Consider the following 14390-nt stretch of genomic DNA (forward strand, 5'->3'; position numbering starts at 1 on the left):
CGGGGCTCCAAACCAAACATGCACACAAGTCTGCTAAATATCATACGAACTTGCTCGCGCGATCAAATCGCCAAAATAACACCTAGAACTCTAAATTCAACACCAAATCAAATGAAATTCTCAAGAACACTTTAAAACTTCTATTTTCTCAATTGAACGTCCGAATCACGTCAAATCAACTCCGTTTCTCACCAAATTTCATAGACATGTCTTAAATATCATAATGAACCTGTACCGGGCTCCGGAACCAAAATACGGACCCGGTGCTAACAATGCCAAACATCAATCAATTCTTAAAAATAATTAATTTTCAGACGTTTAATTTTCATCAAAAATTCATAACTTGAGCTAGGGACCTCCGAATTCGATTCCGGGCATACGCCCAGGTCCCATAATTCGATACGGACCTACCGGAACTGTCAAAGTACGGATCCGGGCTCGTTTACCAAAAATTTTGACCGAAATCAATTAAAATCAACTTTTAAGATAAATTTTTTTATTTTCATCAGTTTTCAACATAAAAACTTTTCGGAAACCTGTCCGGACTGCGCACGCAAATCGTGGAGGGTAAAAAATAAGATTTTTAAGGCTTAAGAGCGCAGATTCGAGTTCTAAAATATAAGATGACCCTTTTGGGTCATCACATTAGTGTAAGTATTTTATAGAATAAATTTAAGGGCCTCTCAACATAGTTTCGCCTTAAGTCACGAGATCCGTTGAGTCGCCCCTGTTCATACGGCGCCGTCAATACTTATTACAATTAGGAGTTTAGAACTACGATTATACCTAAGGTTATATTTTTATACGCTTATATTTATGTATAATTTGATGTTTAAATCAAAGCTTGTTGGATTGTGAGAGTAGTACAAAAATCTCGACAAACTCTGAATACTCTATATGGCATCCAAACAGCAAAAGTCAAAGTCGGCTTGTTCAGATGATGGAGGATAAAATTTCATCTTTGAGAGGGAATAAATGACTTTAATTTTGATTATATACTATTCAACTAAAATACATAGTTTTTGAAAATGTTCTAGGCTCATCAACTGAAAGAAAGTTACTGAAGAAAACGCGTCATGATTGTGAAGTTCTCGTTGAAATGAATTTCTCGAGCAGAATAAAATTAGCTTTTTACATATTACTTATATTTTACATAATTAACAGAGAAGTAAGGAACAAAGCTCGTGATTATAGGATTCGAATTGTTACTTATTATCCACCGAGTAATGAGTTATTTTATTAGGAAAACCTTGAAATGGAGTTCGTGATTTATAGCGTGTTTGACCAAGCTTCTCCAAATTAAAAAATATTTTTTTTTTCAAAAAAAAGGTATTTTTTTCCCAAAGTTGAAGTGTTTGGTCAAACTTTTAGAGAAAAAAAGTGTTTTTGAGTAGAAACAGAAAAAAGTAGTTTCTCTCCAAAAACTCTTTTTTTGAAAAACACTTATAAGAAAAATACACTTAGAAGCAGTTTTTAAAATCTTGGTCAAACATTAATTGCTGCTTAGAAATGTTTTTCAAATAAATTAGCTAAACACAAATTGTTTTTCACAAAAAGTACTTTTAAAAAAAAACATCTCTCAAAATAAGTTGATTTTTGCAGCTTGGGCAAACAACTCCTACATTGTCATTAACAAATAGTCACTTTTCAACTCCTTTAATTAAAAAATAGCTACTATTCTCGAGTGTCAAATTTCATTAGTGGAACTCCATGATATTATCCTTGTAATTTTAGTTGTGAAGTTTTAAAGTCTAGGACAATAGCTATTTTTCCAAGGAAGTTTTATAACTTCATCCACAAAAACTAAACTGATTACCCTTGCCTACCCATTGATTTTTCTATCTACCAAACCCTTCCTACCCATTGCAGCTTTTGTGGGTAATTGTTTCTTTTTCTTTTTTCTCATTTTCTTTTTTATTTCTTTACTTTTTTTCTTTTCTTTCTTTTCTCCTTTTATTTTTTCTTGTTTTTTTTTCTTCCGTTCATATGTTTTTTTCTGGAATTATATTATTCTTTATTTTCTTTTTTCACCATAATCTGGTTTTATACTCAATTTGGCTCGTTTCTTTTCATTTTTTTATTTTTATTTTTCTTTCCTTTTGTTTATTTTTTTAATTTCCCGTTCCTTTTCTAATTTCATTCAACTTTTTCTAAAAAATTTCCTTTCTTTCCCATATTACTATTTTATGTCTTCTGACACCTATTTCTTATACAATGAATATTATTTTCATGGAACTCTATCAAAAAGTTCATTAAAGAAAATATTTGCAAGGACCTAGTTGGAAGAATAAAAAAAATTAAAAAATGACTTATTTATTATGGTATACTGTTATATTATATTGTATACTATAACAGTATAATGTTACTATAACCATGACTTTAACTTTGCATAATAGCACCTAGATGATTTAACAAGTAGCAGTCGAAGTATACAATTATGGTATATTATATACTATTACTACATAGTATATTGCATAATTATTATAGTATTTTGTTATGGTATATTGTATATTATAAAGTATATTGTTGTAGTATAGCTATATACTCCTACAATATATTATATGCCGTATCGGTATACTATTATGTAACTGTGTTCCTCTTCGATTATTATAGTATTCCATTGCAGTATATTGTATACTATAATAGTATACTGTTGCAATATAGCTATATAATCCTACATCATATTGTATACCATAGTAGTATGTTGTTGGGTAACTACGATCAAATTTCAGTATGAAATTCCAGAAGGTACTATAAGCAATATTTAATAACACCCACTTTGAATTAAACAAGGAATCTTCAAAATAAAAATTTTAAATTCAAAAGTTTCAAGCCCAATAATATTGGATATTCAAATACATATAAAAATGCAGATCCGGGAAGCTTACTCGAAGGTACTATAAATAATATTTTATACCACCCACATAAAATCAAACAATAAATCTTCAAAATAAACTTTCAAATTAAGGAGCTTCAAGCTCAACGATGGTGGGTCTTCATACACACATAAAAATCAGATCTGGTAAACTTAATATATTAAGTAATCATATGTGCTACTTAAAATAAAGAAAGACCAAATTATTTAGTTATCAAATTGTAATAGCTACTAAGTAACCTTGCAAAAATTAAGCAGGTTGTTTTAATATTTTGTACTTCAATGCGAAGGCAAATAGCTAAAGGGTAGGCGGGGTAAATAGTCTGGACCGCACAAACAGTAAAAGTAAATAGTTTAGGCTTGAGTATTAAAAAATAAATAATTTGGGATTAATGAGTACAAAGTAAGATTGTTTCCTTTTCAAATGCATGGCTGAAAAGTTGCCAGTTGATACTATTTCTCAAAAGGTCTTTACATAAATACCCGGCAAGACTTCTATTTGTACCTCGTAATTTTTATTTTTTATTTTGTGGAATGAACCATATTTCTTCTTTTCGTAGAAACAAATTATCATCAGGTAAGCAAATATGTCATGATTCCAAGAATCTATCTATTGACTTTAAGGGCGTGGTTGGCCACCATCAAAGTGAAGTCGGGACCTAAAAGATCGAATGGAACAATATATAAACAAGTAAATCTCTTATGGGTTCCAAGGTATTTCTTTATTTATTAGGAGTTAAGGAATTTAGGTCTTGACTCAGGAGGAAGAACTGATAATAGAAACAAAACCATCCATTTTAGCTCTATATTTATTTTAATAAAATGCTTAGCCAATTCCACGCGTCTAACCAAAAAGTCCTTTCTTCTTCTAATTTTTCAATAAGCTATACACTAACTATATATTTTTATACATAAATTATATATACACTTAATATTTTTTAATTTAAACGATTGTGTATATATCTATTTAAGTTAATTCTTCTTAAAATAACAAGCAACTACCGGTGAGAATCGAATCATTAGGGTACAGAAGGCAGCAAAGCCCAGGCCCATCAGGAAAGCCTGAAAGCCAAGCCCAAACAAAGAGCCTTTTTAACGGCGCTACGATCAGAGAGGAGTTTCTCTATTGCCGCAGTGAAACCCTAGAAGCAGAGGAAAAAGCAAAGGGAGAGAAGAGAACAAGCAGTAACAATGGCGGCTACACATGAAGTAAGAACACTGACGACGAAGGAGGCTGACATACAGATGATGTTGGCTGCTGAAGTCCACCTCGGCACTAAGAACTGCGACTTCCAAATGGAGCGTTACGTTTTCAAGCGCCGCAACGACGGTAATACTCTTTACCTCCGTTATATAATATTCTCTTTTTCACTCTATCTAGATCCATGATGTTAATCCACTACCTCTTAGCTATATCTAAATAGTTGGTGTTTGCATAAGGTATAATTCTCCAATATTGTTTTGGTGCTGGTATCAGAGGACTTGGTTATTGAGATACACTTGGTTAAGCTGCTACATTTGTAAAATAGGATAATAGTACTTATTTAGCGGTTTGAAGAAAAATATTAGATCCATATACCTAGAGGAAACTAGTACCTATGCTTGAATGAAGTAAACAATATTCGGCTTGATAGTAAGCGATATGTTTTTTCTTAGTTATGCTCAGAAAACAAATACTTTGACCTTAGAGTACTAGCACATTCTGGCCATCAGTGGGCGTTGCAATCTGCTTATTATTTATATTTATTTTTGTTTATGGACTATACTATGATGATTTTCATTTCTAGAAAGATAGCTTGCGTGATTAAATGACACAGAATGAAATTATTTTGTAATGCTATCTTAGATCACTTGTGATTCTTATATCTTTTTATTGATTTATTAAGATTAAAAGATTAATTAGACTTCATAATCATGGTATTAGCAAAGTGATTTATTCACTGTGTTTATCAATCTCTCTATATACCTTTGACTGATCTTTATTTCTTAGGTATCTACATTATTAACCTTGGAAAGACATGGGAGAAGCTGCAAATGGCTGCTAGGGTTATTGTTGCTATTGAGAATCCAAAGGACATAATTGTGCAATCAGCCAGGCCCTATGGACAGAGAGCTGTCTTGAAGTTTGCTCAATACACTGGTGCAAATGCCATTGCTGGCCGTCACACTCCCGGTACTTTTACCAACCAGCTTCAGACTTCATACAGTGAGCCACGACTGCTCATTCTCACTGACCCAAGAACTGATCACCAGGTTGATATTAATTCTGTAGCATCACTTGTTTCCTTTTTGGCGTGTGGACTATTTATAACCAGTTTGAGTCCTTTGCTTTTGCAGCCTATCAAGGAAGCTGCACTCGGGAACATCCCAACTATTGCTTTCTGTGACACTGATTCACCAATGCGCTATGTTGACATCGGTATCCCTGCCAATAACAAAGGGAAGCACAGTATCGGTGTACTTTTCTGGCTTTTAGGAAGGATGGTACTGCAGATGCGCGGTAGCATTCCTCAGGGGCACAAGTGGGATGTCATGGTAAGGACTAACTGGAAGCATTTCTATTTTCTCATAAAAAAATTCCTAACTAGTGTACTGATTTTAGTTGCTCTTCTGAAGTTAAAATAATAAATTCAAGTTTCATTTGCATTAATTTTGTATTTTGTAGCAGTTAAACATCTATTTTTCTCATATTTAATTTCTTTCTGCTGTAGGTGGATCTCTTCTTCTACAGAGAACCTGAAGAGGCAAAGGAGCAACAAGAAGAGGAAGCACCTGCCATTGCAGATTATGCAGAGTACGGTGGTGCTGCGCTTGGTGGTGATTGGTCTAGCAACCAAATCCCTGATGCTCAATGGGCTGCAGATGGCGCACCTGCTGTTCCTGCAGTTGCTAGTGGCTGGTCTGGAGATGGAGGTTAGTGTCATATTTTGTGGTATTAGTTTTTAAATCCATTGGTCACAGGTGCTTTGGGAGGACGTGGCTTTGTATTCTTTCATCTTATTTTTTGTTTTCCAATGTTTTAATGTCTCTGCTTTTTATGGGAATCTAATTGATGTTCGAGTTTCCGAGATTCTCTTGTGCTAGCATCTGCTGATGATTTTATGTACTTTTTCTTCCATTATAACTCCATATTGTCATATTTTTCAGGGGTAGAGGGAGGCTGGGACGCTGCAGCTCCTCCTCCTGCTCAAGTTGCTCAAGTTCCTGGAGCAGAAGTGATCCCTGCTCCAGCTCCAGCTCCTACTGGCTGGGAATGAGACTTGCTTCCTTTAGAAAGTTCTTTTTGATTAAGATTAGATAATGTGAGTTTCTATGACAGACGGTTTTGTTCACAATGCAAGTTATAAAATTTTGGATTTGGTGATGTACTAAATTATTTTAATCATTTGTAGCATGTCTTTCCAGTTAACTTTTCTTGAGAACCTTTTCTTGTGATCAAGCTTTTGGATAATCGTAGGGGTGGGCAAAAGTTCTAATCGGTTCTGCAATTTGAATTACTCAAACTATTTTGAGCGAGTTAGAACTGTGATTGATGCAGTAAAACGGTGTGATGGTTTGGTATTTGAGTTTGTTAGCTGGCGAGAAGTATATCCCAGCTATAATTTTCATTCGCGATGAGGGTAAGAAGTTCCCTAAATCTATATTGCCCATAGCCGTTTGCTTAAGGCCCTTTTTTTCCCACTTAAAGCTTTTATTACCTTAGCATATGCGATACCGAAAACTCGCGACGAGCCATTTATTACCTTAGCATATGCGATACCGAAAACTCAATATTATGAACGTGCAACATGGAAGTGCTACGCTTATTGCTAAGCAAAAAGAAAATGATAATCTTGCATTTCCATTGTTACGTGTTTCTTTGATGACCTCTTTGTATCAATTAAGAGCAAACGTGGGCAACCGGAATCATTGGCATTTTTCTGACCAAAGAGTTTAAAGCAAGTAAACTTGTGTGACTGTGTGGTTGAGATGGGTCCCTATTGGGGTGAGACCTTTTACAATTGAAAACATAACTTGGTCCAACGGAATCAGGCCCCACGACTGAGTATGGAGCCTTACTTTCCTCAAGCTGTTTCACATGGTCATGAGCTATTGAATTGGTGCAACTGAAAACTGTGTATAGCCTAACAAAACAGCCCTTTGGAAACACTGACCTATGTTTTCCCTTGTGCAATCAAACTGAACTGAGGAAACTGCAAATTTACGAATATTCCTTGTGGCTTCTCATCCTTTCCACTAAGTGTCTCCCCTTCTCTTCTATGTGACGCTTCTTCTCTTCAAGTTTTTCCCCCATTTTTTTCCGCAAACCATGCATCCTATCCCTTGTCCCTGTTCTTTTTGGTTTCATATCATCTTCTGTAAAATGCTTTTGTTCCTCTAGATGAGAAGGTGACATGCTCTCTGAGCTCATGCGATGAGTCACTCTCTGTTCTTCATCGTGCTTCAGCAATGGGGCATGCAATTCTGATGAAGATTGACTCTTATGAACTGATAAATATGCCTGTGCATCTGACAACCTGCCTTGTTGTGTATCTCCGTGAAGTTTCTTGGGATTTACGTGCTTTCTTTCTGGACTACTAGTGAGGCTTCTGCTATTGAAACTAGGCTTACCCCTAGGAACTGAGCAGAATATGTGGGGATCCAGTGACTTACTTTTTTTACTAGCCCATCCAACTCCGTTAAGTCCTCTTTCAGCATTACTTCTCCTATCGGCTTCAGCTACTTGGGTTGGGTCGATGCGTGCTTCTGGTTTGTTGGCATTACCTGCAGATTTGTTATTAATCCATATATATGGAGCATCTTTTACGGGAACCCAGTCATCCTTTTCTGCTATCATCCAAGGGATGCATACATTCTCACAGTGTGGAAGTACGACAGTTTCACGAATAGCAGCCTGCATCAGTTGTAAAAAGCACCAGTTCAACCTCTAAAGAAAATTTAACCAATGTTTTCATAGAATATCCAAATTTAAGAAAAATAACAATATATATGGAAACATTGCCGACATGTCCATTGATATAGAATCTAGAAATTGATTCCTCTATTAAGTTTTTCTATAGTAGTCAGCATGGTGCAAAAATTTCTAGTCATTTCAATACATAAGTGCTACAGAAAGGTAGAAGGAAAAAGAACTAAAAATAATAGAATAGTTAACCACGCTTGGTGTATTCTACCTGCAGGCTGCACACTCTCTATTGGTGCATATAAAGTGCCATCATTCTCTCTCCTACCTAAAATAAAGTAATTGGATCACTCTCCTATGCTTCCGATAACTCGAAGTAGCTTCATTTTCTGTAGTTCTCTGACTAGACACCGTAATTATCTATACAACAACAACAACAACGAACCAGTGTAATCCCACAAGTAGGGGTCTGGGGGTAGTGTGTACGCAGCCTTACCCCTACCTTGTGCAGGTAGAGACGCTATTTCCGGTCTCGGCTCCAAGCAAGCATGCAAATCACGACAGTATAGAGAAGAAATGCAGTAGTGTAAAACTGTAATTATCTATCTGAGACCAATTTAAAGTTTTACCTAGACAATTATCAACTTGTAGATCTTTTGAGGTGGATATTTCGATTGTGCCAGCTAGACGATGGTGCTTTAAGTTGAAGGAGATAGGAGAAAAATAAAAGATGGGGAATAACACTCTCTTGTATGAGATTTTTGGTCGGTTGTCGGGAGTGGGGAATGAACAATTGTCTCCTAAATTTCAGCCCATTTTTACGTACATTGTGCCTTTGGCATTCACAGCAGTCACAAGCTTGTGTAGCTGACTGGCAACCTCAATTTACTTGATGAAGGGCATTCAAATAATAGAACAGATTAGTTTCAAACTAACCTTAATTCGACTGATTAGGAAGAGAGAAAGGTGTCCACTTGAGATCTTACGATCCCCAACAGAAGAGTTCAAATGGATGTCAATATCTGGCATCGATGTGAATCCAAACCATATCTGATCTGAAGGTGGTGGCTTTACATACAACCTCAATGTTCCTCGTAGAGATGCAACCCTAATCCCCAGTGAGAGTGGAACCTGAAATGTTGAAAATACAATTAGTTAGAAAACGACAAGCTTATTCCACTTGTTACAGCAGATGAACAAAAGACATATAAGATAAGATTTTCCATTCACTACTGCAATAGGAAAAAATCAGTGAAGCACAAGTTTCATGATTGTACAATGAATCGATCCCATTTTCATTTGTGATCCATTTCACCACATTTTATTTCCCACCTTGCGTCCCCATTTTAACTGCCGTTTTCTATTCTCATCAACTAACAAAGAGAAGATAAAAGCCAACTGAATGACATGAGTTTAGTTCCCTTCTCTCAGTAGCAAAATAAGGAGGCCATTATTATAGAAAATATGCGCAAAAGCTCAAGAAAGCACAAAATAGTTATATTGGTATACCCTAACCGTGGACAGCTAACATTTTCATCCAAATATACCAAAAGTAAAGCATTAATTTTCTTCTCGTGTGCATTACCTCTTAAGCACTATTCAGAGAATTATGCAATCGGTTCAGAAGTATCGTAAGAACTCTAGTCTGCTTCAGCTATTGACATCTACCAACGAGATGGATATTTAAACAGAGCAGAGCTAGGAAGTTAATTTCAGGGAAAAGCAAGGTTGAATTGCTAGAGATAAGCAGAATATTGTAACCAACCTGTGAAACCTGCTTGGCCACAGAATGTAAAATTGATTTCCACTTAGATCCAGGAGGTGAGCCACTAGGTAAGGCATTAGAGCTTCTGCTTGCATTTGAGATACCTGATTGATATACTCTAGATTAGTAACTGATTAAAACAAAATTATTTTCCCAAAAGGAAAATAGATTAGTTAACAAATTTACTTTTTCTATAAAAAAAAATAAAAATAACAGGCAACTACTACACCCGAACATTGAATTATTCAGAATAACTAACCAAAATTTCAGAACATAAACAAGATAAAGAGGTTTTGCCACATACGTGCTAGTGTATCACCTCCATCTCTTTGGTCCATCTTATCCACGTGGTCGTCCGAGTGCTTAAATTGTTCATCAAATTCCTCAAAACCTTCTAACAAGTCTGATTTGACATCATCAACAGCTCTTGAATCTATACTTGCTTCGTCCCCTTCATGTAAATCAAGGTCCTGAACTTCAAGCCTTGTCTCAAGATCCAATATTGCACCACCAGAGTACTGAACATCAATTTCAAAAGCCCAGACCTCGTTCATGTCTGAGGGAAGAACCCTCATTGCATGTATATACGGAGGGAGGTTACCAACATCAACAGCTGCGCAGGTTACTTCACCTATGTAACTGGGGCTACGGATATTGGAGAGCGTTCTCTACAAGTAAAGACCACACTGAGTTATAGCTTATTTAGATAAAGAAAATTTCTCTTCAAGTGATCGTAAAACTTCATCGCATTAAAATATACACATGAAGCTTCAAAGTAAAATGCATTAACAACTTCCCGTCCTAAACTGATGACTTCTCTCAGTGTCATACCAAAGTTCATTTTCTTACACACAAAACATGCAGCTTGACTTCAAATGCTTTAGGATTGAGGCATAGTAGTAATGCTAGTAATTTTGGTTAATGTCCGCGAAAAGCAAATACAAGTAAACAAGTCAATCTCTACCTTAGTCAACAAAAAAGGTTTTAAAGTATGACAGCAAATAAGTTACTTTACATCTCACAATGAAGTAAAAGAAGGACATCACAAACCTGAATCCGTTCTTGCAAAGAACTTTTCATCTGCTCATTTCTTTTAGCATCAAAGAACAACCGTGATATTAGCAAATTCCAACAAAGGGATCCTTCGTCACAAAAAACCCTGTCATCAGAATCTGCATCAGAAATGACAGAGCCAGTAGAGGATACAATGGACGAAGGCGCTATAACATCCTCATTGCAAAAATCAAGAGGCTTTCTTGTTGAAGCAACTTTCATAACACCACTGGCCAAGTCAAGATCTTGGAACGAATGAGTTTTCTCACTCATCTTACGTTCTTCATAACCTGATTTTGTACTGCAGTTTGCCTTATTTTCTGGAGCATTCTTGGTAGTTTTCTTGGCAAATTTTTTCAGAAATTGGCGAACTTTTGACGAGGAACCATCAGGCTTGCTTGATTTATCAACTAATTCAGCACCAAAACTAGAAGATGGTTTCATAAATGAAGGATATCCTGCATTTAATCTTGTCAAGTAATTCCCGAACTCTAAGTTTAACTTCGCCAACCACTTTAGTTTTTCTTCATCCTCGCAAGAAGCAAGACGAAGGGCTTTGCACCATGATTCCTTCTCCCAAGACGTCTCAAGGTAAATGTAAAACATACTACTTCCTTTATATATAGCAGATGCCCCGTTCTCAATTTTAATTGGGTATTTTTTTGCCCTGTAACAAAAATTGAAGCACTAAGCTATGTTAGTTTATCCTTTCCGATAAATAATTAGAGAAGCATTTTACTTAACGCGTGGCAGATTTGTTTTTATAAGATATAGAAGATAATTTTCTAAGTAAAAGGTTTTCCTTAACTACCTTTTCTAATGAAGTTAAAACCTGTTTGAATATTGGTTACAGCTTGGAATTCTAAGATAAAATTGCTTGATTTTGAAATGCAGTTGTTCATAAAATTGCTAGAACAAAGGAGTACTCTGTAAATATTTCAACCTTCTGAGCTTGAGGTGAGTAACTCAAAAGTACCTAGCATCTATGTTGCTCTGACTCTCTAAAAATGTTTCTGGGTGAGTGTTGCGGCATCATTTTGGAGAGTCTGGGCAACATAGCCTAGCATAACAACACACAATTCAAAAAGGTAAAGTCAATCATGTCTCAACTTACCATTTTCTAGAGGACAAGCTTGAAGCAGAAACAGCCGCAACCATGCAACCTTTGAGTGGAATTTCAGTACGGGAACCATCTGATTCTGTTAGAATGAGAGAGTGATCCTTGATTTTACCAAATTTCTGAACAGGTATTACCTCTAAGATCTCTTTCTGGGCCTTTTGCTGCTTTGTAGCTTTGTCCACATTTGAAACTTTTGGGATTCTTTCAGATTCTAGAACCCATACTTTCCCCTAGGAGATGAAATATACATAATATACTATAAGTTAAATTTATCAAGTCCATTGAGGAAAGGACAGGTGCTTGAATAGGAAAAGAAAACTCAATCTGAATGATACAATACTAATAAACATGAGCATTTGGACCAGACATGTTCCCGGACAAATATCCGCACAGAATTATAAATTCTAATTGCAAATCATTGCTGATTAAATACTAATCTTCTCACTAATTGTGTAAGTTCATTTAGCAGTAACTATAAGATGATATCTTCATTGTTTTCTACTGTAGTGCATGATTAGAGTGGTCTTTACTGTTTATGAGATTATATTTGGAATACTCTCAGAACTTGAGAAGCACAAAATTTACTTTGAAGTATTAGTGGTACAACATTGGGATGGTCTCCACCTAGAAATGATAACTTTCAAAAAATAAGTATTGTGCGACAAAAATGTGCAGTTTGTGTGTTGCAAGTTTGGTTCCTTATACAACAACTAGCACACCTCAACCCTGAGCTAGTTGGGGTCAGCTATATAAATCCTTGATCTTGGCCTAATTCTGCAGACTCTTTGATGAAATAATGACAAGTAATTATTCAATACCAGAGACCAAGTCCTTGTGACCAGTGACCGCCCAACGGAGCCTCAATTCAAGCCCTAGACCGCTCGACAATCGTTACATTCACAGTCCAGATACTCAATTCAGACAACAATATGAAGAGAATAAACCATCTTGAAATGGGGGCATAGTGAAAGAAGTACCAAGTAAAGGGTGCGCGATCAACAAATCACATACTCCCAATTTACGTGACACATTTTCTTTTTTAATTTGTCTAACAAAATGACATCTTTTTAGGTTTGAAAACAATTAACTTTAAACTTTTTATTCTACACAAATGTCTTAACTTATTTTAGAACAAAAGTTTCAAAAGTCTTTTTTTTTTCCAAAATTAGGCGATAAGCGAAAAAAAGTGATACCTGCCTGCTTCTTATAGAAAGAGGGATCAATATCTCCAGCAAAAGGCAATGACTCTTCAGTTGGTTTTCCTTTACCTCCTTGACGAGAAAGTCTTCTCATAAAACACCATATCAACATTACAATTCCAACAGCTTCCACTGCAAGAACCGTTACCCCTCCAAGAACAAACACTGTTAACATCAGCATCATCCTTTTTTGTCTGAAATTCCACCCTCAGACAAGAACAAGAAATTTCACCAAATTTTGCAATGTCAGTACAAACCCATTTTTTAGACGAATCTCCAATTCTATAGGGGGGAAAAGCCAAAAAGGAGAGGTAAATCAGTTATTGGAGACACGATTCCTCATGCAGGGCAAGAGAGAAATGGGCGCTTAAGCTTTGCTGTAATTAGAAGCAACCGTTAACAATATTTGGCGGAAGTTACGCTTATATTTTACTATGTTTTATTTTATTGAAATAGAAAATAGTAAGATCGATCAACCTTGGACTTGCACGCCAAACGGAGTTGCGGTATTCGATGTTCTATATATAAACCAAAAAACAATCATCGTAATTTCAAAGTACATATTATTTTTTTATTATGCTTCCAAAAAGAAAGGAGTCAGCGTTCAATGATAACTTGCTAAGCAAAACTGACACTTGGCTGTTGAGAAAAGAATTGCTATTTTGGTCCCCAGATCATATTATTCCTTTGGGAAAAATTGCTATTTTGATCCCTGAATTATTATGTTATTTCAATTTTGTTTCTCTAAATTATTGACTATGTACCTTTAACCTTTGATTAATTTAAATGTGTAATTTTGATCCTTAAAATTAACTGGAGTTAAATAATAGACATCAGAAGATTATTATAAAAAACATCAAATAAATAGTTTTAAAAAGTCAAAAGATTTATACTTTAAACATATAATTTTGATCCTTAAAACTAACGAAAGTTAAATACTTAAGAAAAATATTATGAAAAATAGCAAATAAATAGTTAAGAAAAAGTCGAAAGGGAAGGAAAATAAAATTTTCATCTGAATTCTTAAATTCTAAACTATCCAAAATTAGCTCCATTAAATCGTATGGGGTAAGGTAATTCAAAAGACAAAACTCCCAAATGTCCAAGAACTATACAAAAATAACAATAAGAGACGAATAGCTATAAAATAAATAGAAACATGCAAACCTTGTTGCCTAGTATGTACATGAAAATATGTAAAATTTGGGAGTTGGTTTAGGTAGTCATTGCTGGTAACCCTACCTTGAATGTCTTCTCAGTCGATATCTTTTACTTATGCTAGGATTGTATATACTAAGTAGAGGTGGCAAAATAATTAAAAGAAAATAGTTATCTATCTATATTATTCATTAAAAAATGGGGTGGATAATGAAAATTTTAACAACGGGTCGAATATGGATAAGAACCATATTATTCACTTAGAAAATGGATAATCAATTGATAACTAATGAGTTAACTTTTACATTTGTAAAGAC

The 14390-nt window shown here is 35.2% G+C and overlaps 2 protein-coding genes across 3 annotated transcripts; one reads left to right on the forward strand and one right to left on the reverse strand.

Moving 5' to 3' along the window:
- Nucleotides 1-3983: 3983 nt before the first annotated feature.
- LOC104121230 (small ribosomal subunit protein uS2-like) lies at nucleotides 3984-6284 on the forward strand. Its single transcript, XM_018766546.3, has 5 exons — nucleotides 3984-4205; nucleotides 4866-5128; nucleotides 5213-5410; nucleotides 5587-5788; nucleotides 6023-6284. The coding sequence occupies exons 1-5, from the start codon at nucleotides 4067-4069 to the stop codon at nucleotides 6130-6132; spliced, it is 912 nt and encodes a 303-aa protein (XP_018622062.1). The 5' UTR covers nucleotides 3984-4066; the 3' UTR covers nucleotides 6133-6284.
- Nucleotides 6285-6768: 484 nt separating this feature from the next.
- LOC104121229 (uncharacterized) lies at nucleotides 6769-13363 on the reverse strand. 2 transcript variants are annotated; one of them, XM_009633174.4, is made up of 7 exons: nucleotides 12914-13363; nucleotides 11711-11946; nucleotides 10594-11263; nucleotides 9848-10211; nucleotides 9544-9647; nucleotides 8715-8909; nucleotides 6769-7769 (listed from the first exon to the last, which is right to left on the reverse strand). In XM_009633174.4, exons 1-7 carry the CDS (start codon nucleotides 13097-13099, stop codon nucleotides 7077-7079), a joined length of 2448 nt encoding a protein of 815 aa, XP_009631469.1. In that variant the 5' UTR covers nucleotides 13100-13363; the 3' UTR covers nucleotides 6769-7076. The 2 variants fall into 2 exon arrangements, with proteins under 2 accessions (XP_009631469.1, XP_018622061.1); XM_018766545.3 differs by having other exon boundaries at nucleotides 12910-13048.
- Between the last annotated feature and the right edge of the window lie 1027 nt (nucleotides 13364-14390).

The sequence above is a fragment of the Nicotiana tomentosiformis genome, chromosome 3 (assembly GCF_000390325.3).
Source record: "Nicotiana tomentosiformis chromosome 3, ASM39032v3, whole genome shotgun sequence".
Taxonomy (NCBI): Eukaryota; Viridiplantae; Streptophyta; class Magnoliopsida; order Solanales; family Solanaceae; genus Nicotiana; species Nicotiana tomentosiformis.